Genomic DNA, 26,555 nt, shown 5'->3' with positions numbered 1-26,555 from the left:
TCCAGGATCTGCCAAATTGGATGAGGTTGCCCTTTACCCCTCCCGCATGAAACCATGCATTGATTTATCTCTGTTGACAGTAAATCATTATCAGGTTTATACTGATAAGAAAAAAAAGCTAAAGCTCCAACTGATGCTTGTTTTAGGTCTTTGTTCTGTGATTTTCCGTTATAAGGCAAATATATGTATGTAACACCTGCAAATGTACATATTGTTTTTACACATAGCGGCAGTACAATTTACTTTGTTCAGAAACACACATATTGTCTGTTTAATGGACTGTCTACTTTAGTTATAATATGTAATAGCTAGTAATGATGGGTACACACTGGCCGACACATTGGGCGTCCAATTGAACAGCCGATATATCATGTGTGTGTTACCCAGTTTGTATCAGCGATATGTCTGTGAATGACGTCGTTCACAGACAAATTGCGTCGGCTGTGCTGCACAGTCGATGCCCAACATATCTGCAGATATATTGGTGCATCGTGCTGTGTGTACGGGCGGTTTGCCTAACGCCCATACAATTGCTACACGGGCCGGCAGGGATTGACTGCTCAACTGGACGTGCCCAGTTGTGACATAAGTCATGACAAATCAGGCAAGCTGTATGCAGAACATATGTTCTACACAGTCTGCAGATATATCTGCAGATCAGTCGATCTGCAGATATATTGATTACCACAAGTAATGCATGCATGTCTGATCAATCTCTACCACAAGTAATGCATGCATGTCTGATCAATCTCTACCACAAGTAATGCATGCATGTCTGATCAATCTCTACCACAAGTAATGCATGCATGTCTGATCAATCTCTACCACAAATAGTGCAATATACTATTTACCTCTGCTAAAAAAAGCAGCGCTACATAGAATTTACAATATATCTGGAAATCACATCATGAAGAGCACACTATGGTGAAACAGTTTGTTTCTAAGGTCATTTTATGTAGGCTAAAATCCTTCTTAAATCCACCCTCTGAATCTACACTTGCAAGTTTACTTACAAATACAAATCTATGGTAACTTTTCCTAGGCACAGTAGTGGAATGACGACACTTATAGAGGGACTTGAATTGTTCTGCAGTCTCTGCCTTTTTCCCATAACCTCTGTCCGTCTCTCTTATCACAGCCAAGCCACACCCCTGGGGATGTCACACAGGTTTGACCATATAACCAAAGTTTAAGAGATTGAAAAAGTATTTGAGGGACAGTTTCAGAGACCAAAACATAATACACTAAAGGACAATCAGACTTCACGTCAGAGTAAGAGGAGAACTAGTGTGAGATACACAACAGAATCTCCATGGCAGCTGTACAGGGAATTTCATCCCTCTCCTTCCGTAACTCTCGCTTCCTTAGCGGTCTAAGTGGAGGAGGTTCTGCACTCCACCAGCGTGTTAGAATAAGAGATGATCCTACCCACGAAGAACTGAATAAACAGGAAACCACCAAGGAGTCTGGAGCAGTCTCCTCAATGGTTGACCGCTCTTTGGTCCGAAGGGACATTCGCGCTTTTCTGAGAGAGTGCGGTGGGACACCCAGTGAGGCACGCCATTGGCTGGCACAATTCCAAGAAATGCATTCCACTTACCAGAAGGCTTTTGCAGTTGTTGAGGTAAGTTATACCAATGGTACTTCTCATTCCTTTCCTAGGAATAAATATCTTACTGCAGAAAGTATTCTCTAGTTCACTTTGTAAAGTGTTACAGTCAAATATTTATAATCAAGAAGAATATTGCTGTATTGCAATGAAAATGACTACATAATGCAGTGATTCCCAACTCCAGTCCTCAGGGACCCCTAATATCTCAACATGTGGATCTTTTAAAATGTGTCAGTCATGAAATGAATACACTTGTGGACAAATTAGGAGATCTGTAAAACATGCACTGTTAGGGGTCCCTGAGGACTGGTAGGAAAACACCGACTTAGGGGTCTATTCATCATCCCTTAATTTCTAGAAAAGTGGACAAAAATTAACACTTTTACCTGCTTTTGAAAAAATTAAGTTTCAGGGCCGTTCATTAAGCATGTAACACAGGAAATATCACTGATATCTCCAGGTTGCAATTATCCCACAATAATTTCCACAGTCCCCATACTTTAGTAATTTTTAGGACCTTGTGAGTGTTATTATACGCCCAGGGCCGGCAACAGAAATCTCAGGGCCCGGTACACCGATGTCTCTGGGGGCCCCACCTTCTCACCACCAGCCCGGACCTCGCACCCACACATAACTCCCCTGCATGTATGATATGTGAAGATTGATAATGTTATCTGAAAGATATGCAAGCCTTTTAATAAAGTAAAATACACTATGACTCACCACACTGTCACTGATGATGCAAGCAGGTCTTCTTGTTGATCACAGTGCTGTGGATGCCTCATGAGTAGGAGGGATGGCGTCTGTAGCCAGCCATCCTTAGTCCTCAGCCTCTCATCACCTTCCTCAAATTCAGCTTCTCACCGTTCTCAGCCCAGAAGACCCTCATCACCTTCCCCAGCCTTCAGCCCCCTTCACCTTCCCCGGTCCCCACCCTCCGCACTTAGCCCCATTATTCCACACTCAGCCCAGGCGCAGTCCACTGTGTGCATGTGTGGCGGCATGACCTATCACGTCACGCTGCTGCGTTGCTGAAGAGGTCATATCCGGCCCGGGTCACACCTGAGCCACTGGCAAGTCCAGCCTAGCGCTGCCCGGGCCAGAGTAGAAAAGAACAGTGCGGCGGATACGGGTACCAGCAGTCTCGGCTGTAGCACTAAGTCTGCCGTCCGCGGGCCCCGCATTGTGCCCGTCTGGGTCTCAGGGCCCCTCTGGACTTAGGGACCCGGTACTGATGTACTCTTACCCCCCACCGTCACCGGGCCTGTGTACGCCATCCTGAGATGGTGTACAGCCCCCGTTAGTTTTACAAGCTGCCATTTGCATGGCACCTTGTGCAGTAGAGGGATTTTTTTCAGATCCCTCCAGCTGTGTCTACTTACCTCCGGTATCTCCGGGCTGTCATTGTGCCTCAAGGCTCCACAAGCAGGTCCTCCACTGCTCACCTTCAACTTCTCCTGCAGAGACGCCAGGGGGAGCTTGTGCTAGGGGGCGGTGTCGCGCTGGAGGGTACTGTGACAGAAACCATCGGCAGCAGGGGGAGGTGGTTACAGGTGGCGGGAGGAAAGACTGTTACACACAACAGCAGAAGTGCCTGCACGGTGGGGTGGGTGGGTCTGGTACAGATACCATAGGTGGTGGAGGCATCTGGAGGGAAGGTGGATACACAGAGCAGCAGCAGCAGGGACAGACAGCAGCAGTAGCGCTGCTGGGGAGGTGGTTAATGACAGTGGTGGGGTTAGCAGGAGGGTGTCTGTTGTTACAGACAGTGGCAGGATTAGCAAGGGGACAGCGGCCAGATGCAGTGTGAGGAAATCTTTATAGATACCTTATCTGTAGGGGGAAAAGTATCACAATGCCAAAAAGCTGACACTGCAAAAAGAGCAGCATTTAGAAAGTGATACTTTTGTTAATGAGGCATGATGAAGGTCTCCGAAAGGTTTTTTAAACTTGCAGCGAGTCTAAAACATAATTATCACTAGTAATAATTATGTAATGATGAATAGGCCACTTACTGTGCCTCAATCTTTTGTGGTTGTAAATAATAGGTAGGTCCAATATTGGTGAATTGGTACGTTACATTCTAATACATCCATAATCTAAAAGCATGTGAAATAAAAAAAAACATGTTAACTTTATATTACTATTACTGTTTTAAGCCATCCTATGTGTGGATAACTTTTTAACATCTGCCTTCATTGCTGCATGGTCTAAACACAATGCTGACTTGGAAAGTATAGAGTTGTATTTCATTTAGGTTAGCAGTGATATGCATCACTGGCTTTTAGAACTCTTCCTCAATTGGCTAATGCTGGCCATACACTAGTACGACCAGCATAAAATGCGATTCAGCATACGATTTCCCGTGAACTCCCTGGCAGCTCCCTGGTAGTCCCGTCCGCTCGATTTGGTTATTAGACACATGATGTTCATACGATCTCACGTACGATCATTCGCCCCGATGCATCGTACATCCGCCCACCCGAGTGGCATCATTTAGAAAAAAAAAGACTGATGCACGCACAGGTGAGGGAGATCCGTGATGCATGCTTCGATCTTTAATAAAATAAACACAGATGCAGGGATGGTCCAGTGAGAACCATGCATGTATCTGTGGAAAAAAAAAAAGTGTTTTAAAAATAAAATAAACGGCGTGCCCCCTCCCAAAGAGTAACCAGCCCTATGCTTTTAATGACCCAGTGCTGGTTGTGCAACATACGGGGGACAAACGATGTAGTGGTCCCCCATATGTAAGCAGAACCAGTCCTGGTTGCCAAAATAAGGGGGACAAACGACATAGGGTCCCCTGTATTCTGCGCAACCAGCACTGGGCTCTGATCCGGTCCTGGTTCTGGAAATACAGAGGGAAAAATGCATAGGATCCCCCTGTATTTTCCAGAACCAGCACTGGACTTTTTCTAGTGGGGGAGCCCTTTCACCCTTTCAACCTTTACCGCTAGTCAGTCCAGGCCGAGGATCCCTGGGGAGCTGGGGACCCCCCCAATAAAGCCCCCCCCTCCAGGGCACCTTAGGCCTGATAGCCCGGGGCTATCCCTGGCACCCCTGGGGCGGTGGGTCTCAGGTTGATAGTGTATAAGTGTAGTGTAAAAATAGAAAGTGAAAAGATTGTAGAACTGCAGGTCCCAGGAAGCTTCCCCCGCATGCTGGTACTTGGAGAACCACAAGTACCAGCACGCGAGGCATTAAGGGCATGTAGTTCGCATGTAAAGAAATGTTTAAATAAACGCAATACACATACACTGTGACAGTATAGTTTTAATACATATACACTCACACATATTCACCTACATTACCTGGACTGGTCCTCTTGTCCCTGTAGGCATCCTTGGTCTTGGTAAAACTAAAAAAAAACAACACACGAACTAGGTAAATTACTTGAAGGATGTTACCTCCTGAATTAATGGCTCAGACGTGGCATTACACTTTGTAGTGCCGTGTCTGAGCATTCATTGGCTGAGAGAGGTCTGCCCCCTCTCAGCCAATGACTGTCTCCCACCATTGTAGCCTCGAGTGGGAGACCACTTTATTGGTGGGGGTCCCCAGCTCCTCAGGGATCCCCGGCCTGGACTGACTAGCGGTCAGGGTTGATGCTTCGTCTTGGGGACCCGGTGAAAGGGCTCCCCGGGCTGTGGCATCAGCCCGCCGCTAGAAAAAGTCCGGTGCTGGGTCTGGAAAATACAGGGGGACCCTATGCATTTTTTTCCACCTGTATTTCCAGAACCAGGACCGGATCAGAGCCCAGTGCTGGTTGTGCAGAATACGGGGGACTCCTACGTTGTTTTGACCCTGTATTTTGGCAACCAGGGCTGGTCCTGACTAGCCCGGTGCTAGTTGTGCCTACATATGGGGGACCCCTACTTCATTTGTCCCCCATATGTTGCACAACCAGCACTGGGTCACTAATAGCCCGGGGCTGGCTGCTCTTTGGGGGGGGGGGGGCACGCCATTTTTTTTTTTTTAAATAACACTTTATTTTTTTCACAGATGGTGCTCACCAGCCCTGCATCTGTGTTTATTTTACTAAAGACAGATGCATGCATCATGGATCTCCCTCACCCGTGCGTGCATCAGTCTTTTTATTTTTTTTAACAAATGATGCCGATCGGACGCATGAATCATCGAATTTGCGCAATTACACAGCACGATCAGCATTCTATACGCTAGATAATATGGGTTGCACATCTGATCATACGATACGATAGAACAGTTGTGGGAGCGCGCATCGGATCATACATATTGGTACCTAAATACTGCACAATTTACATCGAACGAGGCGTCTAAAATCGTACAATCAGCCCAAAATCATACTAGTGTATGGCAAGCTTAAGCCTGTAACAGTAAAATTTAACTATAGAATAATAATAATAATAATAATAATAATAATAAATATCAAATGTCCAAAAACTTTTCTGTTAAAGAAACAGTTTCTCATTTTAAGATCATTACCCCTTTTCTAGTAGAAAGGCATAGCAACATGTACCTTTAATAAAGTTAAACTCACATGCCCTAGACGCATGCAAACCCTCTGGCCATGTCCTCTGGTTCTATAACCTCTCTCACACTCCATGCACTTTGCTGTCACATCTCTGAATTATGTCTGTCTTTCACCCTTTCATCACTTTTTTGTGTAAAAGTATTACAAGTAATGCATATATATTATTAACATCTGTAAAAACAGATTTAAATGCTCATCTATAATAATGAAAGCATACTACACAAACCTGAATAAAAAAATGATTGTCAATATAATAATTTAGATTTATGTCCTTGGTAGTGGAACTGCCACCACTGCAGGGGGCGCAGTTGTTATGGGGTACAGAGGTGAAGAGGGGCTCCAACCATTTCTCTTACCATGTCTTTACAACGTTATAGGGGTTCTGTACTACTTGTAATAGGAAATGCAATCTGCCTGAAATGTACTAAAAAATAAATTGTAAGTGGGAAAGTCCTGTGATAGTAATGCCAATTTCAGATGTGTTATCAGGGCTTCCTCCTGGTTCCCAAAGTCCTGCTCTGCTCTGACAGACAGAGCAGAGCCGGCTTTTGTGATCAGCTTTGTGGTCTAAAAAGACCACAAGCTGATCACTTAAAAGAAAATAAATAAAAAAACAAACTGACATTTTGTGGCCTACTCAGGGGGTCACTTGTCATTGACCCCAATGTACTTTTACCTCTCATCAACCAGGGCACCCGTTTAACTCTCTGCCATGCTCCTTCCAGATTCACCATACACTGCTGTGACATGAATCTGCTGAAACTGGTACGAGCAGGGCAGAGAGTGGAGGTTTCTTATTGGGTGTAATTCACCCATGGCCTGGCTGGCCCAATCAAATCTATATCACCTGTTGTGACCATCTCATGACAGTTCACTGCCCTTTTAAGTATTTTTAAGTAAACGTGCAGAACCAGCCCATCGTGATAAATGCCCCCTTTCCATAGTAACCCAAGGGCGGAAGTGGATGTTTTAGCCCACACTTTCCAAGAAAATAAGAAATTTGTCCCCTTGCCAGCTCGTTTCGCTCGCCATGCTGCGGGCACGGTGGCTCGCTTCGTTCGCCACAGGAATATATTACCCCTCTATGCCCACTTGGATGGTAGGGAATGACGTTGGACACTGGCTGATGACATCATCGTACACAAACGGAAGGGGATCTATCTCATTCCGTTTCCTTTACTCCTATTGCCATACAGTATTATCTCTTGTAATTATCCAATTACAACATGATTGTATGTTTTTAGTTTAATATAAAATTTTACTTTTACTATATACCCTAAAATAGAAAGCAGTGAATTGATAAAATAAGACCCAGAACTGCAGTTTACATACCAGGAGGCCTGGTGACCCCCCCAGTGGCAGGGAAACATACAGCCGGGAAACGTAGCAAAACAGAGTCCCAACATCTATTTTATATATGCTTCAGAACCAAGTCTTTATTGAAATTATTAGATTGCCAAGATTACGCTATATTTATTATTGATTGATAGAAGCGACCAAACTAACTGTGTGGTAGTTCATGTTGCAGAGCCTGTGCAATTGTGATAGTGTGTACGCTATAACTGTTATTGATTGCTAGAAGCAGGGGGCAGTACGCTATAACTGTTATTGATTGCTAGAAGCAGGGCGCGACCAAACTAAAGGTGCCCACACACTAGGCGTTCAGGTCACAATCCGATATAGTGTCTGATTTCTCCCCCTGCAGTAGTGGGCACGATTTGGTGTTAAAAACTTTCCAAATTGACCCACGATCTATTGTGCATCCTATACTATTCCAGTGCATCGTGACTGAGATTTTCAGATCTTGCCTGCAGATCAGATGCGATGTACAACCAGCAGACACGCGCATCGGCATCGTACTCGTGAGTAGAAACTCACGATTAGGACATATTTTACACGATCTGTCGTCCCAATCGGGCTGATTGAGTAAAATATTGACTAGTGTGTGGGCACCTTAACTGTGTGGTAGTTTGTTTCGCCAAGCCTGAGCAATTGTGATAAAATATTTGGGGACTTGAGGCCCTTTATATTTACCACGGGTGGTGGAGTATTATATTAGGCTCTGTCCTCGCTGCATCAGGACTTGTGCATCTGCAAGTTCGCAGTCCTGACACTAGCATTATACAGTCAAGGTAAAGAAAATTACTGACTCACTCTAACTCTAGTCAGAGACCAAACTCAGGAATACCTACTGGGGTCCCTTAGTCACATATATATTCCTTGAAATCAGGCCACATCTCCAATCTATTGTGCTGTGACATGGTTATAATACTGTGGTGGGGGTGTGTGTGGGGGGGAAATATTTTCTCTCATCTCCTGTCCTCTTCCACATCACTTTATGTTGGCCATCTGTTCCTGAGATGGATAAAACAGAAGTAATTGTCTTTCCCCCCACCATAGTCTCCTCTTCCCCAACTCCCTCCCTGTTGACATCTATTTTTCCTCTGTCCCCCAAGTTCACTGGCTTGGAGTCATCCTAGACTCTGCACTATCATTCTCCCCCCACATTCAGCCCCTCTGACAATCCTGCCTCTTCTACTTCTGTAATTGTATCTCCAGAATCAGCCAATTTTGGAGCCACTAAAGCCCTTATTCATACTCTTATCTGCCACTTGAATTACTGTAATCCTCTCTGGCCTCCCGAAATTCAATCTCGTCCCTCTTTATGCAGTCCTTATCTGTTTTTCCTGCCTCATTTTCCTCTCCTGTCATTCAATCCTCTGCTGGCTACCTTTGTCAATCACTCCACTCATTTCCTGTTCTATCCAATATTAAGTTCATACTACTCTACACACACCTACAAAACCCTCAGCCACTCTTCTCCTCCCTATATCTCCAGCTCCAGAGGGTTGAGGTTCCTGCACCAAATCTCACCTAAATTAATTTGTATTATAGTAACTATGGGTGGTAATAAAGGTTTCTTAATTACTCTGAGCTCTAAATTAATAATCTTATCTTATATATGGAAGGCTACTGATGACCTGCTATTAGTAACTTACAAAGGAAAGAATAAAGGGGGTGTAACTTACTCACTGCACAGTAATACTTATGAGAGTTATTTCAGTTCATACAGATATAAAAATAAGGATTCTCCAGCGCTGTAAGAGGGTATGATACAAATATTTTACAATAAATAAAAGGTGTCTATGACTGTGATTAGATCTAAACCATCCCCATATAGGGAAAGCTAATGTGTAAACTAAGAGAGGTCAAATAATTATCACAGCTATTATACAAATGGATAACACCTTAGAACCATTAATAAAGGATTTAATTCAATAATGGGGGATATATACAAATGGATAACACCTTAGAACCATTAATAAAGGATTTAATTCAATAATGGAGGATATCCCTTTAGGTTCAAATAACATTATAAATTTATAAGTGACATTAAAAGTATCATGGACAAACGTAATATTAAAACACAAACATATTAAATGTATATTAAAAAATATAAAAATGTTTTCCTCATTTACACACAGTAAATTGATAATATATAAGAAATTAATATTTAAAAAAAAAACAGCATCAGTAAAATAACATAAGGAATAAATTAAAAATAATCCAAAATATAAAGCATAAAATAAATGGCTCACTTCTAGTATACTGGCACCTGGCCACTTCTTCATGCAGTAAAAAGTGAAAGATTCACTGTAATCTGAACATTTATTAGAAATATTCTTTATTTTAGCAACCAAAAACCATTCTTGCCCCCCTCAATGAAACCAAACTTCAAAGTACAGATTAGTTTAGGCTGTAAATTCTCTGGTATCAGGTTCTACGTTGTCGCACATATATTCCTTGCATTTACACCCCAATCAACTGTACTGTGAAAGGGTTCTCATGCTTCAATACGATAAGGGTAGTAATTTATGAAGATGGTCAACAATGACACTGAGCATTGTTTTGTAGAACTGTTTGCACTTATACTATCCTTTGTTATCTCCCCAGGTAGATGAGAATGTTTTCAGCTGCAAAAAGTCCCTGACCAGTGTTGCCTTTGCACTCTCCTTTCTCCAGAGGATGGATATGAAGCCACTGGTGGTAATGGGACTACCCAGCACATATTGTGCCCGTCCCTCAGCCCAGGATGCCAAGTCCTTGCTTGTGCACAATTGCCAGACTTTAGTAGAAGCCCTCCATGCCAGCTCGGGTACCGCTTTGCCCTTTTTCAATGGAGGATCTGTGCTAACGGCTCATGAACAGGATGGCTGGTAATGTTGTTGAAGTAAAATCTACACTAAAAGCAATTTTTGTGCTCTTACTAAGCTGAGATGTAGGGAATTATTGCTGCAAAACTGCAATAACTTTCTGCTTACTCTTTTTAAACAGGGGTAGTGACTGGAATATAGCACAGTAGATGCTGATCTGCATCACAGAGCTGTGACACAACTCAATAATGGAGTACAATCCCCAAATTAGTTGTGACCAGCTATATAGCCTTTCACTGAAACATTACTACTTAAAAATCCCAAGGAAAAATGTCCTATAGAAGCTGGTCTAACAGCAATACATAGACCAACTCCTGTTTTTTTGGTATCCACGGCATGAGTGAGACAGAAACTCCAGCACTGTTAGAATTACATTAAGAAAACAATTTAGAGAAAAAATAAAAAATGATATAACCAGCTCCATCCCTAGTCAGCTTAGGCTGATTATCAGTAGAGTGGGGAAACCAGTAACTTGGGGTCCCTTGCTACAGTAAAAACCTGTCCTCTGATTTGTCAGCACAGGGCTAAATATTTCAATAAGATGTTTCCCCTTTCCTTGTCTCCTAGAGGCTGCCAACCATGTGCTGATTGTCTTTACCCAAATGGTCTAGATAATGATGTGTGATTATGCAACCATATGTGACAATTTGCAGCCAGTGGTGGCAAACAGGTATCCCTAGCACCCATGTCCATTGTAACTGCATATTAAAAAATAATTAACTCACAGGCACGGTTTTAAAAATAAACTTTATTAGTCTGTGACATATATGCATAATATATAATATATATATATATATATATATATATATATATATATATATACACACACACACACACACACACACACACACACACATACATACATTACACACACTTCTGTAACAAGAGTTTGAGGGGTAAACTTTGCTGTGCAATAGATTGTTTGCTGCATACATATGTTCTGGATCTGAACAAAGAACTGGCAACTTAGGTTCCATTGACAACACAGAGAGGGGTTTACTCACTGAGTAGACACTGGTTGGGGCCAGTGTAGAGGGTGATGAGGACATGGGAAAGCAGGATCCTGATGTAGGCAGCTGTGTTGTGATTTAACAAAGGGGTAGAAGGAAGAGTTTCATGGAGGCTAATCATCATGTCCAACCCTATTGCTTTCCATCTTCTCTCCCTGTTCCTCATTAGACCTCTCTCAATGGACCTACTCACCCTCTGACAACAGTGGCCACTCCATTGTCCTGGGTCTTCTCCCATCTCTGCCCATTCTCCAACTTCAACAACTCTCCCCACCCTCTCTATGGCCACCACTTCTTCTCCTTCAACATCTCCCTTCCCCCCACCCTTTTCCCCTCTTAGGGGTATATTTACTAAAGTGCAGGTTTTTAGAAGTGGAGATATAGCCCATAGCAACCAATCAGATTCTACTTAACACTTATCTAACATTTTCTAGAAGATAATAGCTATAATCTGAGTGATTGCTATGGGCAACCTCCACTTCTAAAAACTTGCACTTTAATAAATATACCCCAGGGAACAAATTGTGTGGATGACTGAGTATTTGTAGATTTCTTGTGCATGGTGTTGGTGACCTGAAACGCTCACTTTAGTAAATATACCCCTTTGGCTACCATAACTAGACAAAATCTCAATGCTCTTGACCGCACTACTTTATCATCTGTCTTAACTGCCCTATAACCCATTACCGTTATCTCCTGAACTGATCAGTCTCTCTCAATTTACAGCCATGCCCTCACCTTTGCCCTTTACTCAGCAGAGGCGGCTGTCATTATCAGTTTACAACTCTCTTTCCTAGTCTTGGCATTCATCTCTGACCCACTTACTCCAAAAATGCTCACACTATGCTGAGCACCTCTGAAGGAATCCACCATCACTCATTGACTTCCTCCACTTAAACTCATTCTCCTCATACACATTTTCTCTCTCTCTTCTAGTACTTTCCCTTCATCCTTTTATTGAACTGGGCCATTTTTCTCTCTTAACACTATATCTACTGTAGTTAGAGTCTGAGGCTCAATGGGAAGGTGCAGCTCTGCTGGGAGAGAAGATAACTAGAATGAAGGAGGGAATTGTAACTAGGACTAGTAGAGGAGAGTGAATATAGAATTAATGATGTTGATGTGATTTTTTATATAGTGGGTATAGCTAAGACTTGGCTGGATGAATGAAATTCAACACTAGTTAATTAATTTGAAGGGCCATAGCATGTTTAGGTAAAATGCGTAAGGAGGAACTGATTGTGTACAGTCACAATCCTGTATAAGAGCAACAGTAGGCTATATGTGAAGGCTGTCAATGTACAGTACAGTGCTCATGAGTAGATATAATTCATCCTGTAAAAAAATATATACCAGTAATGTATTGATTTGGGTTTGGTATAATCCACCTAGAGTAAATAACTGAATTGAAATTAAATTATTATAACAAAGAGCAACATTTAAAATATTGTCCTCATCAGAAGATAAAAAAGCTGATCTATTAAAAATGTGTTTTTATCAGTTATTTCTAAAAAGCTCACTCACTAGGCATAACCCTTGACTTTGAATTGTCCTGTGCCTCCCATATTCAACTTGTATCACACACTGCAAAAACTCTCATTCATTCATGCACTCATTATCTCCTGCATTGATTATTGTAATACCCTACTTACTGGTCTTATCCTAAGCCACAGGTTCTCAAACTCGGCCCAAAGGGACCCAAATAGTGCATGTTTTCAAGGTCTTCTCAGAGAATCACAAGTGAAATAATTACTCCACCTGTGGATCTTTTAAAATGTGTCAGCGAGTAATGACTACACCTGTGCACCAACTAGGTGACCCGGAAAATTGGGCAGAGCCTCGCGGCAATCCCCGTTTACGTCACTATAGGGGGCATGCCCAGCAATCTCTGAGATGCTGGGCAGCCCCCCAGGATCTCCCTACACTAGTGAATAGATGCCGTGCGCATGGCATCTGTTCACCTTCTGCACACACACTGCTCAGGCTAAAGTAAAAAACCCTACTATACTTTAGATGAGATACCGCCAACCTATTAATATGTCTAAACTGGATGATTACATCTAGTGAAACCAGATAGGACATGAACTTGAAAGTGCTCTATATAGAAACTACATAAACTTAATAATGAAAGAAAAAAAAAAAAAAGGAGTATTATCCATAAAATATCATTGATTATAAGTATCCAGATAAGATATATATACACCTGATACACAATAATACGCAACAATACAGAATGCAGCCAAAAAATACAAAACAAAAATACTACTATTATGATAGAACATCTGATACAGAATACAGAAATACACACCCATGTATAAAACCTGTTAAAGTTATATATACGGTTATTGAAGTACTTTTGAAATATAAAAAAATTATAAAAAATAAAAACTATATAAAAGTAAATAAAAGAAAAAATGGAAATAAAAAAATATAAATAATAAAAATATATAATCATAAAAGAATTCAACTGAGATCTAAAATATCTTTCTTTGGGACAAACAAACAGCAATATTCCTTCCCCTGTCTGTAAATACAACATGTTCTATAGCTTTACATGATAGATGTACAGGATTAGAGTTATAGGCTTCTAGGAAGTGTTTGGGAACTAAGAGTAATGATCTTATTTTTCAACACCTATCACTGTATACAAAGCTTAAACATTTATTTTTGTTTTTCAAACATATATAAAATTACAGGGACATTTCAGTATATAAATTACAAATGTAGTGTTGCAGTTTCTATAGCTTTTAATTTTATGTTTGATCATCACTATTCTTAATTTGATAATGTGTTTTTTTTTATAAATCTGTATATTACGTGTGAAAGTGTGTCTGTCTGTCTTTTATGCACGGCCACAGTTTTGTACCTAGCTCCACCAAATTTGGCATGGTTGTGTAGTTTGACCAGGATTAGGTTTTTGTTTGAAGAATGTCAGGGCCTTGGAGGTCTACATGGTGCCCACCAAGTAAGCCATTGAGTCTCCAATTTAAAAGTTTGATTTAAGCAAGTACACTCAGGATGTCTTTCTGTGCCTAAAACTGCCCTGATCTGAAGGCACAGGCTAATATGTACCAGTAGGGGGCAGGCAGAGCTCCAACGAAAGAGCAGTGAATTGGAGGATCAACTGTCACTCTGCACCTGCACTGACGGTTAGTAATTTCCTCCAAGCATATTTTCATATCCCATGCTCTGCAGAGATTTCTGCTAGACAATGATTTCTGTCCTGTATCGATTTCTGATACCGCAGTGATTTGGGAAGCTATACTTCAGTCCTGTAAGTCACTCTGCTCCTAAAATACCCCAATCCAAAAAGTCAGAGTGTGGGCTTCAATATCCTTTTCATTCTAGCTCCTAATGGAAATGCAAACAACATTTGTAACTTAGTATTAAGGTAACAGTGTCTAAATACTCAATATAAATAGATAGACAGGTCCTTTTCAGGGGTAAAACCGTGTTAACAAACAGTAGGGTCCTTTTCAGGATCAATGGAATGGGGGTATAGCCAAGGACAATGTAAAAAATAAGGGCTGCAGATATACTTAACCACTTGCCTGGCATGGATGTAATTTTCTGTCCACACCAGGCAGTTCTTTATCTGTACTGGACATAAGATTTCGTCCAGACAGATAAACATGAGAGCGGCTGCAGGAAGAGAATCTTCCCGCAGGTGCTGCTATTAGAGGGACCTTCCGGTCCCTCTGCTTGCCAGCACCCTCTCCCCCTCTGTCTGCTGTGCTGCCGATCACTGCTGATCGGTCAGCAAAGCAGGACCCCCTACGCAGCGCCTGCAGAACTGAGCAACTGCTGGGGAAAAGTCAGTTTAACCTCCCCCTAAAGCCCCTGACATACTTGGTACCTGTATCCAGCCTCTAATTGAACGTCGCAATGTTTCTGATGTTCCAATGTTCAGTTATTTTAAAAAATGATTTTTTTTTTATTAAACCATAAGTTAAAATGGATGTTCCTCACCTAATTCACTCATAAAAAAAAAAAAAAAAAAAAAAAGACAATTTTGGAGCAGTTTTTGGAAAAAAAAAATTGTCAGTTAAGTGGTTAAAGGTCCATTTTTCAACCCATGCAACACCAGGTATTCTAGCTACTGTACTTTACATATATTACACTTCCAACACCCAAAACAACATTTAATACCAGAATTTCTGACTTATTTTTTTTATAAGACCAGAGGCTATAACATCATGCACTGCTTCTGCTCTACGAAAAACTATATCTGGTCTATCAGGTAATATTAATTTTAAAATAGGATCTTGCAGGTTCTGTGGCTGGATGACTACAAGTCTGTATTGCAGCTAATTTTAATCAGCCACAGAACTTGGGGAATTCATTAGTGTCCCAGTTTAAAGTGATAGTGTGGTAAGCCTAATGTAGTGCTATGCAACGTCAGCCATAAAGAAGTGAACATTACTGATGCATTTAAGGGTAGTTTCACAGGCATGTCATCCCATCTTGTATACTGTGTTTTCCTCAACATGTGTCCTCTTATGCCCTAGTTATGGATCCGTGTCAGCAGTGGATATCAAGCTCCTCACCTGGTGCCTTAACTCGGGTAACATTCCTATTTTATGCCCCATTGGAGAGACACCTTCTGGGCGTTCCGTACTTCTGGACTCCTTGGAAGTTACTACCAGTATTTCCCGTGTCCTGAATCCACTTAAGATAATTTTCCTCAATACAGTGGGTGGTCTGAAGGACCTGAGTGAAAATGTAAGAAATTTGAGATTTGCATGGATGTGTATAATCTTTAAAACTTGCCTTTAAACACGAAGTGGGTGGGGGGGTGTGGAGAGTGGGATTTTTACTAAGAAGCAGCCTTGTATGCAGTTAGCATATTGCCATGCATCACATGTGGTTCTCAGTACCACACTGCTGGATTTACATGTACCAAGCCATAAGGATAAATGCAGAATATTACACATCATCTATCAGTCAATGGAGCACATAGTGTCAGCTATCTGGCTTGCGAGGCCAGGGAAAAAAATTGTATTTTAAAGTGACTAACTTATTATGGATTTAATAATAATAATGTATGTATGAATGACCCAATATAAATATATTATTTGATTATGAGGGCAACAAACTTATAACGGGACAATAAGAATTAATTTATGGCAGGGGCAACACTAATTATGTGATGATGGAGACACCATTTATAGTGCACACTTGTTTCATTGCAAGTGCCATCATAAACTTGTATCCATGTGTATGCTGATATGCTGTGTGGGTGTCTTTATTATGTGTAGTGGCAGTGCATTGTAAGTAGCACTAATGTGTGTGGTGTAAAGAAGCGTTGGTTGTAGCATCATGTAATGGTCATCATTGTTTAGGTGTGGATTCTGGAATATGTGTATGTGGGTGAGTTATATATTGTTCCATTGCATTGACGTGCATAGGTGAACATTACAGCTCATAAGTAACTGAGAAACTGTTGGTAGGTTGCGTTGGAAATTATGTCTGTACAGTTGTTAATATTGCATAGTTATATAGACACACACCAGTGAATAACTATCTTTTAACCGCCCAGCTACTCAACCAGTGGTGTTGGTTTATTGATAGATAGCAGGTACAGCCATACTTACATTGGGGATGGAGCAGAGCTTTAGCGGAGGTGGTTTCCAAACAGCTAAATGACTTTACTTCCATTAGACCACACACATCTGAAAATACTATTTCAAGTGGTTTGGTATTTGTTGATTTTGAAAACATCTGATGACTGTTTCCCCACAGTACAGCTCTCACATATGGGTTTCTCTGCTTTTATCACTGACATTCAAGTGACCATCCAGTTCTGTAGCTTCTGAATACTGTCAAATCTAAGGTGACTCCGTTGCCATCATCGCATAACAGTATTGTGTATCAAGGACATACAATTGCTGACATCTTGTGCCTGTAGCTATGATGGTCCCTTTTCTGTTTCTCACAATGTACAGAGTGAACTCTCTGGCCTCTCTATCCTAGAACACTGATAGCTATAAGATTTTTCCCATTTCTGGTACATAAAGCAAATCATGGATTTATGTAACTTTTCCTGTTCCAATTTTCAAGCAAGCAATAATTGTCCTAGCTTTAGTAGCTGTAAGGAATTGATTGCCAATTGATTTGATAGGGTCACATTTGGTTAGCTTGGTGAACTGTCCTTTATTGCAGCTGAAATTCCTTGTTGCACCTGAATTGATATACCAACAATATTTTCTGTTGCTATCTGTAACACTCATGACTGACTCATCTCTGCGGTCACATTTCTTGTGTTGCATAAGATTCACTTTCTTTTGTCTGTACTCAATTGCTTTTTGACCTAATTTTTGACAACTTTAATAATTTAATTTGAAATGTTCCGAATTTTCACTCTTTGTATTTAATGCAGTAATCTCAGCACTTATATCACAGGGCACACGTTCCTGAAACTATAATAACTTTGCTCTGACTGTGTCTGCTGTTATTTTTGCTGTGTTTGACTCCAGTGCCACAACCAGGAAGTCAAACTCAGGTGTCAAGTCCTGCAGCATTGCTATAGCAATCTCTTCATCATCCACTTGTACTGCACAACAAACATTAGTTGCTCAGAGAGAGACATAATTTTGTCTATGTAATCACTCATACTGCTGCATCTATTTAATTTGGTGTTATACAATACATATCTTAAATTTATCCTCCTCATGAGATCTCCATCTTGATACGCTGCTTACAGTGCTGTCCACATATTCTTTGCTGACTTTTTCCCATGTAATATAGAGGACAAATGTTGCTGTATGGTTCCTACGGCTCTCTCTAGGTCATCTTGGCTTGAATCTGCATCTGGTTTTGCAATGACATCCACAACCTTTCATGCTTTAATTTGCATTTCCATAGCAAACTTCCAGGTTGTATAATTTTCTGCACCTTTTATATTGATAAACCCCATTATTGGTGTAGCTCCTGTATTAATGCTTATTACAGACATAACTGTACAGCTTCACTGCTGCTATACTGCTCTGGAAACACTCTGTGCTGTCTTAACTCTGTGTCCTTAAGCAGTCTGCACTACATATGTGCCAAATATAGTATCTGTATGCTGCTATGGGCATTTCTAATAGCTTAAATGTCTGGGTATTTGGGTGCCTGGGTCCATAATCTGTTGGAAATTATGGGAGTGCAGGTGTTGATATTGCAGAGATATATAATCACACATCAGCGGATGGCTCAAACTATGAACAGTTTACTTAACCAGTGGTGTTGATTTATTGATAGATAGTATGTACAGCTATACTCACTGTTACATGCACACTGATGGTGGAGTGGAGCTTGGGTGGACCAGGGTTCCAAACAGCTCACCAGACCTCTATCTTGATATGCTGCTTGCAGTGCTGACCACGTATTTTTTGCTGACCTGATCCCATGTATTATAGAGTACATGTGTTGCTCTACACTTAAGCCTATGGTTCCCATGTTCATGTTGTTGTTTCAGTAACTTGCTCTATAAATAACATGATGTCCTTTCTTTTGTGCAAGGATGGTTCCTTCTGGAAAAAAAACAACAAATGTTTACTTTTATGATGCATTTACAACCATACATATTTTCTCAAAATTAACACTACAATATTTTAGATGATTCTTTACTATGTCTACTTGTATGCAACATACCCATACAAATGTGCCTACCTGCCAGCTATATGCATATAAATTATTTTCCACCAGTTTCATTGTCAAAATTATTGCCTGTATTGCTTTTAGGGGCAGAGGTATGCAAAATGTGGGTTTGAGTTGGCAATTAGGTCCCAGGATGGTTCTGGGGTTTCCTGTTTTACAATTCATTGAATAGATTTCCACCTCTATTATAGTGTCACAAAAACTGCACACCGATAGGTGGGATCCTAGCTTAGAAATAGGCAGAGCTAGGGGCTCGGATAGATTACACATTTTTGTCCTTGTCCCATTTGCACGCTTTGTAACATCACTATAATCTACAGGTTGTGGGTCATGTAAATCTGCCAGCAGACTTGGAACTGATGAGGAATGCGGTATGGATGAGTGAAAGACAGCGTCAGCAAGTAACAGTCATTGTGGATCTTCTAAATCGCCTGCCTCCTTCTTCCTCTGCTGTCATCACCTCAGCCCGTACTCTACTTAGTGAGCTTTTCAGCAACAAAGGTAAGAAGGTGAGAAGTTATAGAAACGGCTGGATTGATTGTGTCAAACCTGCCCATTCACATTTTCCAACTTGTTCCTTTATAGGTTCTGGGACACTGTTTAAGAACGCAGAAAGAATGCTGAGGTTTGATTCCCTTCTGGATATTAACACTGAGCGCCTCATCACATTGGTGAACCGATCCTTCCAGAAACAACTGAAAGAAGATTATATTAGCAGTGTGGCAAAGCGACTGCATTCTGTGTACCTCTCTGAAGGGTAAGAACGCTTTGGGCCCGATTCAGAGCCGGACGCAATGCCAATGTATGAGCAGGCGAGCGATTATTTGTGCTGTTGCATATGGAGGTGCTGGCATTAGAACTGGCGAGGCAAAGACATGGGCATTCCTGGGCAGGGACTGGGAGATGGTCTGAATGAATGCAACAAAAAAGGCCGCCTTATGGGCGTGTCAGTGAAATGCAGAAATCCCCAAATGCAGAGCCACAGTAGCCATGTTTAGAGCAATTACCAAAGGAGACTCTGTGCCAGCCATAGGCACAGCAATGGTGCATGCGATGGTGGAGGGTTTGGTACCACCGCCGGATATACACTGTCCATGGGCATTAAAAGTGGGCATCTCAGGGCATGCACTGTCTGGTGCACGCTAGAACACAAGGAAACACATTCAGCGCACTTCATTTTATTGATTACTTTGTTCTGCAAGGCAGACAGTCTGGAGGTCATTCATTGAACTGCGCTTGATGCGCAGCACAAAATGCTTTAATATACCAACTTTGGGCCTCAACAGACTGCTTGGTGCACAAAGTATGGGCCCACTCTCCACTTACAGGAGAGGTTTTAGAAGTGTGCATATGTATATTAAGAATGGAGACGTGGACTAAGCTAAAAGAGGCATGCTGCAATAATAATAATAATAATAATAATATCCAGTTTACAACCTTTTAAATAAGCATTTTAGTTTTTCATCTTAGATGCTGCTTAGTTTAAACAAACTTATAGCTTAAAGAGTGAGGAGACATAGGCATGTGGCTCTTTTATATTCAGGCTATATTGTAAGCTTGGTTAAAGTGCATATAGAAATGCGCAACTCTGCCGAAGTCCAACCAGAAGGCATAAAATGATCCCATTAATAATATAAGACAAAGCCCCATTTCCATAACCTGAAAACTGGTGCAGAAATGGTCCTTTTGTGGAGCGGAAATGACCATGTGGAAAATTTGAAAAAGGGCTTAAGCTGGGTACACAGACAATGTTTCGAACAATTTGCCCGATTCTGACGGATCGGAATGGCAAATCGTTCAAAACGTCCCACGTTGTCGTCCATCGCATCTTCAGGTCGGCCCTACATGCTGAAGAAGTGACTGATGATACCGTGCATGTGGATGCGCCGGGGGAATGACATATCGTGTGGTTATTCAACAAATCATGTGGTGTGTACGGACCGCACGATATGTCATTCATTGCATCTGCTGTCGCCTGACCTGTCAAGTGCTTACACACTTGATAGGTCATCTAATGTGTACCCAGCTTTAGTTGTTGCTGCTAAGATAGCTCAAAACGTGTTGGAGTAAAGGAATGGGTGTACATATATCATGCACCAATGGTGTGAACCATTGGACCAGCAAAGGTGCTGCTGATGTCAATACAGATCACCATCTGTGTAAGAAGACTGCAAAGTGAAACAAATGGGGTGACAGTACAGAAGTGGGGATATATGTATAGGAACACTATAAAAACCATGTACTTACTGTAATCATTTATTGCACATGAAAACATATAAAACAAGTCTCACAGGGAAAGCTACTATGGTGCTACTTGCTGAGGGGCCAAGGGACTTGTTTTGGGAGGACTGGAGTTTTCTAACTGATTCGGTCCAGCAAGCTACCTTCCTTATCCTTTTGGATAATGCAAACAATGTGAGAAGCTATGATACGTACCTCTTCGGTCTTTACTCTGCAAAGAAAAAGGAAAGCGGTGAGACACTAAGATCTGTGCAACAAGAACAAATAAATGAACTCTATGAATTTGAGGTCTACAAAAAAAGAAACATAATAAGCCAGTTAGTGATTGTCTGCCATAAATATGGTTGCTTTTACCATAACAGACTGTTGTTATGGTAATATAACAATATAACAAAGCTGCAGTGACAGACTTGGATAAGGCAAAAAATTTTCCTCCATTCTTCTTATGTAAACATTTAAATAGTAGTTGCTGGTCTTTCAGTAGATCCATCTTCACTCCTGTTTCCAAAGTTATTTATGATCCTGATAAGATAACTGAATAAATAATAAAAACTAAAATGCTATTGCATCAATAAGTAATTCCAGTACATCCTCCTTCAGATATAACGCAGCTGCTATCATCACCACTGAACCAGTGCTAGGAGGAACCCCTTACCTGGACAAGTTTGTGGTCAGTTCTGGGCGACAAGGGCAAGGATCTGGGCAGATGCTATGGGAGTGTGTGAGACAAGACCTACAGACTCTATTCTGGAGATCACGTGCCACTAACCCTATCAACTCATGGTAAGTTGTGATCATCTGTCAAAGGGTGAGAAACATTATTTAAGAGTAAACTAAAGGTCAGACAAAGTCATTCCACCAATATGAGCAATGTACTCTCACAAACATCAATGCACAATAGCATGAACAGGTAGGGCAAACAGTTGTGAAGTCACTTGTGCACCTTTTATGCTGATGGTTCAATATACTGTATATATAATTTATTATGCATAAGTGCTTTGGAAGTAGTATGGGGATCCTTGATTGCTATATAAAACAGAATTTGCATTACTACCGGCATCTAGCAAGTTGATGATAAACCATGAATGATTCATAACTTTCTGCTACATTTGAATTCTTACTCAAATCCTGTTTCATCCCATATGGCTTTTATTGTTAAATCTTTACATTTCACCCAATAACTACTACTATCTTTCCCATTTCAGCGTGATGGTTAATGGGTGAAAGGTGAAGATTAACAACAGCGTTTTTTTTTTTTAATCATATTTGTCATTATTCCACATGGGGATTGTTTTATTCAAATAAACTTTATTTTAAAGTTGTATAAAAAAAAAAAAAAAATGAGAGATATGGTAAGAACTTACCGTTGTTATCTATCTTTCTTCAAAGTCCATAGGGTCCACAGGGTTGACCTTGGGTTATAGCTGGATCTGGGTCCATGGGCCCCACGCAGTTAAAGCTTTAGCTGCTCACAGGATGCACTGGGTCCATCTTCCTCTATACCCCGCCCCTGAGCCACAGGCACCTCAGTTGGTAAGTAGCCAAGGCCAGTGGAGGAAAAAATAGAGGGAAGGAAGACTGAAACACACAAGAACCATACTCACAGAAAGGGAGAGGGAAAACCGGTGACCAGCCACACAGCCCATATGAAGCCAGGTGTGTCAGGACGGGTGCCCTGTGGACCCTATGGACTTCGAAGAAAGAGAGATAAAGGTAAGTTCTTACCATATCTCTCATTTTCTTCTTCAGGGTCCATAGGGGGTCCACAGGGTTGACCTTTGGGATGTCCCAACGCAGTCCAACTAAGGCGGGGACACTCCTGTGCTGAAAGGAGAATCCAGCGCCCGACGGAAGAATCCTGAGAGGCGAAGGTGTCAAAAGCATAGAACCTCAAAAAGGTCTGGATGGAAGACCACGTGGCCGCCTTACACAGCTGAACAGCCGAGGTGCCACGGATAGCTGCCCACGAGGAGCCCACAGACCAAGTAGAATGAGCCTTAATAGAGGTTGGAACAGGCAAACCTTCCTGTGTATAAGCCTCACAAATAACCAAACGAAGCCAACAAGCTATAGTTTGTTGGCAGGCCAACCCCTCCTGTGAAAACCAAAGAGGACGAACAAGGAATCAGACTTCCGAATGGAACTAGTCCGGTCCATGTAAACCCTAAGAGCACGGACCACATCCAAGTCGAGAGATCAGGTGATTGAAAGGCCGGCACAACAATTTCTTGATTAATGTGAAACTTAGAAACCACCTTAGGAAGAAAACCGGGACAAGTGTGAAGCACTGCCCTGTCCTGGTGAATTATCAGAAAAGGAGGACGACAGGAAAGCGCCCCCAATTCTGACACTCTCCTGGCCTAAGCTTGAGTTTCACCGACTCAAACGGTTCAAATGGAGGACCCTGTAGGGTCAGAAACACCACCGCCATGTCCCAAAGAGCCACTAGTGGAACAAAGGGAGGCTGAATCCTGAGAACACCCTGGAAAAAGGTGTGGACATCTGGCAGTGTAGCTATCCTACGCTGAAACCACACAGATGGTGCAGACACATGAACTTTCAAAGAAGCAAGGCGTAAGCCTAAGTCCAAACCAGACTGAAGGAACGCCAAAATCCTAGAAACACGAAACACCTGAGGATCATAGTTTCTGGACTCACACCACTGAAAATAAGTATGCCACACTGTGGTAAATTCTGGCTGAAGCAGGCTTGCGCACCTGCAGCATTGTGCTGATGACGGAGCTGGAAAAACCGTGGGACTGATGTCTCAAGAGCCACGCCCCGTCAAAGCCAGATGACCCAGATCAAGGTAAAAACAGGGACCCTGAGACAACATGTCCCAACATTGAGGCAGAGGGAATGGAGCGTCGAAGGAGAGGCTCCAAAGATCGGAGTACCAAGGACTTCTGGGCAAAGCCGGAGCCACCAGCAGAAGCGTGTCGCCGTCCAGTTTGAATTTCCAAAGGACCCGAGGTAGCAGGAATATCGGAGGGAATAGATACTGCAGCTGAAAGGTCCATTTCACTGACAGCACGTCTACCAGACTTGTGCTGGCATCTCTTGTCCTGGACCCGTACACAGGTAACTTGTGATTGTGATGGGAGGCCATGACGTCCACCTCCGGCAGTCCCCACCCATCCACGATTAGCTGAAATACCTCTGGGTGAAGCAACTATTCCCCTGGATGCACGTCGTGATGGCTGAGGAAGTCCGCCTCCCAATTGAGGACTCCTGGAATAAAGACTGCAGAGATGGCTGGAAGGTGGCACTCCGCCCAAGACAGGATGCGTGACACATCTGTCATTGCTGTCCGACTGCAAGTGGCCCCTTAAAAGTTTATTTACGCCACTGTGGTGGCGTTGTCGGACTGAACATGCACAGCTCTTCCGTGAAGAACGTGACTTGACAACTGGAAGGCCCGATGCATGGCATGAATTTCCTGAATGTCGATCGGGAGAATTGCTTCTTCCACTGTCCAACGGCCCCGAAGTGAGAATGAACCTGTCACTGCACCCCAACCCCAGAGACTGGCATCTGTTGTCAGGAGAACCCAGTCCGGGATCCAAAAGGGGCAACCGTTGGTGAAATGAGGAGATGTCTGATACCAGCATCTGAGTCTTGATACGGGATGGCAACCCGCTCCATTTGGATAGAAACAGCCCCTGCAGGGGCCTGGAATGAAACTGGGCATATTCCACCATGTCGAATGCCAACACCATGGACCCCAGAACCTTCATTGCCGAGTGAAGCGACACTCTGCAACTGTTCAGGCAACTATGCACCCGCTGTTGCAGGGAGGAGATCTTTTCTGGGGTCAGAAAGATCCTCTACTGCAGAGAATCCAGAAGGGCTCCCAAATGGACCATCCTTTGTGAGGGAATTGGGGAGGATTTCTTCCAATTTATTAGCCACCCGCGCGCTTGCAGACAAGCAATCGTCAGGTGAACCTGCAAGCAACAGGAGGTCATTGAGATAAGGAAGAAGCCGTATACCCTTGCTCTGGAGATGGACAGCCATGAAAGCCATAATCTTGGTGAATACCCTTGGGGCCATGGAGAGGCCAAAGGGTAGAGCTTGAAACTGGAAGTGGTCCTGCCATATAGCAAACCGCAGATACTGCTGGTGTGAAGGCGCTATAGGAACATGAAGGTATATGTCCTGGATGTCCAGGGAAACCATGTAGTCCCCAGGGTCCATAGCCAGAATGATGGAACGCAAAGTTTCCATCCTGAATTTGGGTACTCTGGGGAACTTGTTCAAAGACTTCAGGTTGAGAATAGGCCGATGAGACCCATTGGGCTTCTGAACCAGAAACAGAGTAGAGCAGTAACCTGTCCCGCGTTGAGGGGACTGGAATAACAACCCCTGCTCTCAGCAAGGACTCTATGGCCTCCTGAATCTGCAGGGCCTTGGCTTCGTTTGAAGGAGGACCTGTGCAGAAAAACTGGTGGGGAGGCCTGTGACGAAAGGAGAGGATGTACCCCCAAGAGACCACTTCTCGTACCCAGGCATCCGTGTTGGTGTTGTACCAGCACTGGGCAAATAGAAGTAGGCTTCCCACTCAGGAAACCCCAAGAGGGAGGCCAGTCCCATCAGGCAGAGGGTTGATCCTCCGGTTTGGAAGCAGGGCGTCGAGCACTCCAAGCTTGCTTCTTAGGTTTAGAGGCTGCCTTAGTTGCCGCTTGCCTGGGGAAGGGCTGACCCTTGGACTTCCCTTGAACACGAATGGACTGAAATGCAGAGGTCCTAGCCTTGGAAGGCGCAGTAGCTTAAAGCAGAAAAGCCGACTTAGACTTTGCCAGGGTGTCTACAATTTTGTCCAAATCAGGACCAAACAATAACTCCCCATTGAAGGGCAAGGCCTCCAGGCCTTTCTTGGAATCAGCATCCGCCCTCCAAGAACGTAACCACAAAGGGCGGCGAGCAGACACAGCTGCGGCCAAGACTCTGGAGGTTAGCAGACTGGCATCCAAAGCCGCTTCGCCAATATAGGTAGCGGCATCTCATCTGTCCCACCAGAGCATTCTGGACCTCAGGAGCTTCCTCAGTAAGGTTGTCCTCAAGTACATTGGCCCAGCTCTAAATGGCCTTAGCTACCCAGGAGATAGCCATAGACCACAGGTTCTCAAACTCGGCCCTCAGGACCCCACAGTGCATGTTTTCCAGGTCTCCTCACAGAATCAGTGAAATAATTTCCTCCACCTATGGATTTTTTTAAAAATGTGTCAGTGAGCAATGAATACACATGTTCTTCTGCTGGGTGACCTGCAAAACGTGACCTGTGTAGGGTCCTGAGGACAGAGTTTGAGAACCACTGCCAT

The 26,555-nt window shown here is 42.7% G+C and overlaps 1 protein-coding gene across 1 annotated transcript in view; it reads left to right on the top strand.

Moving 5' to 3' along the window:
* The first annotated feature begins 1,312 nt into the window (after positions 1 to 1,312).
* NAGS (N-acetylglutamate synthase) overlaps positions 1,313 to 26,555 on the top strand; it is a 29,929-nt gene continuing 4,686 nt past the window's right edge. The window contains exons 1-6 of the mRNA XM_088443605.1: positions 1,313 to 1,624; positions 10,083 to 10,345; positions 15,861 to 16,074; positions 19,314 to 19,494; positions 19,579 to 19,750; positions 21,835 to 22,017. Coding sequence (XP_088299731.1) covers positions 1,313 to 1,624; positions 10,083 to 10,345; positions 15,861 to 16,074; positions 19,314 to 19,494; positions 19,579 to 19,750; positions 21,835 to 22,017 — 1,325 coding nt within the window. The remainder of the gene's footprint in view (positions 1,625 to 10,082; positions 10,346 to 15,860; positions 16,075 to 19,313; positions 19,495 to 19,578; positions 19,751 to 21,834; positions 22,018 to 26,555) is intronic.

This window comes from Taudactylus pleione, unplaced genomic scaffold (genome assembly GCF_031769625.1).
Source record: "Taudactylus pleione unplaced genomic scaffold, aTauple2 ptg000331l, whole genome shotgun sequence".
In the NCBI taxonomy this organism is placed as follows: Eukaryota; Metazoa; Chordata; class Amphibia; order Anura; family Myobatrachidae; genus Taudactylus; species Taudactylus pleione.
Note: the sequence above shows the minus strand (reverse complement) of the source record. Positions and strands in the feature narration are given on the sequence as shown.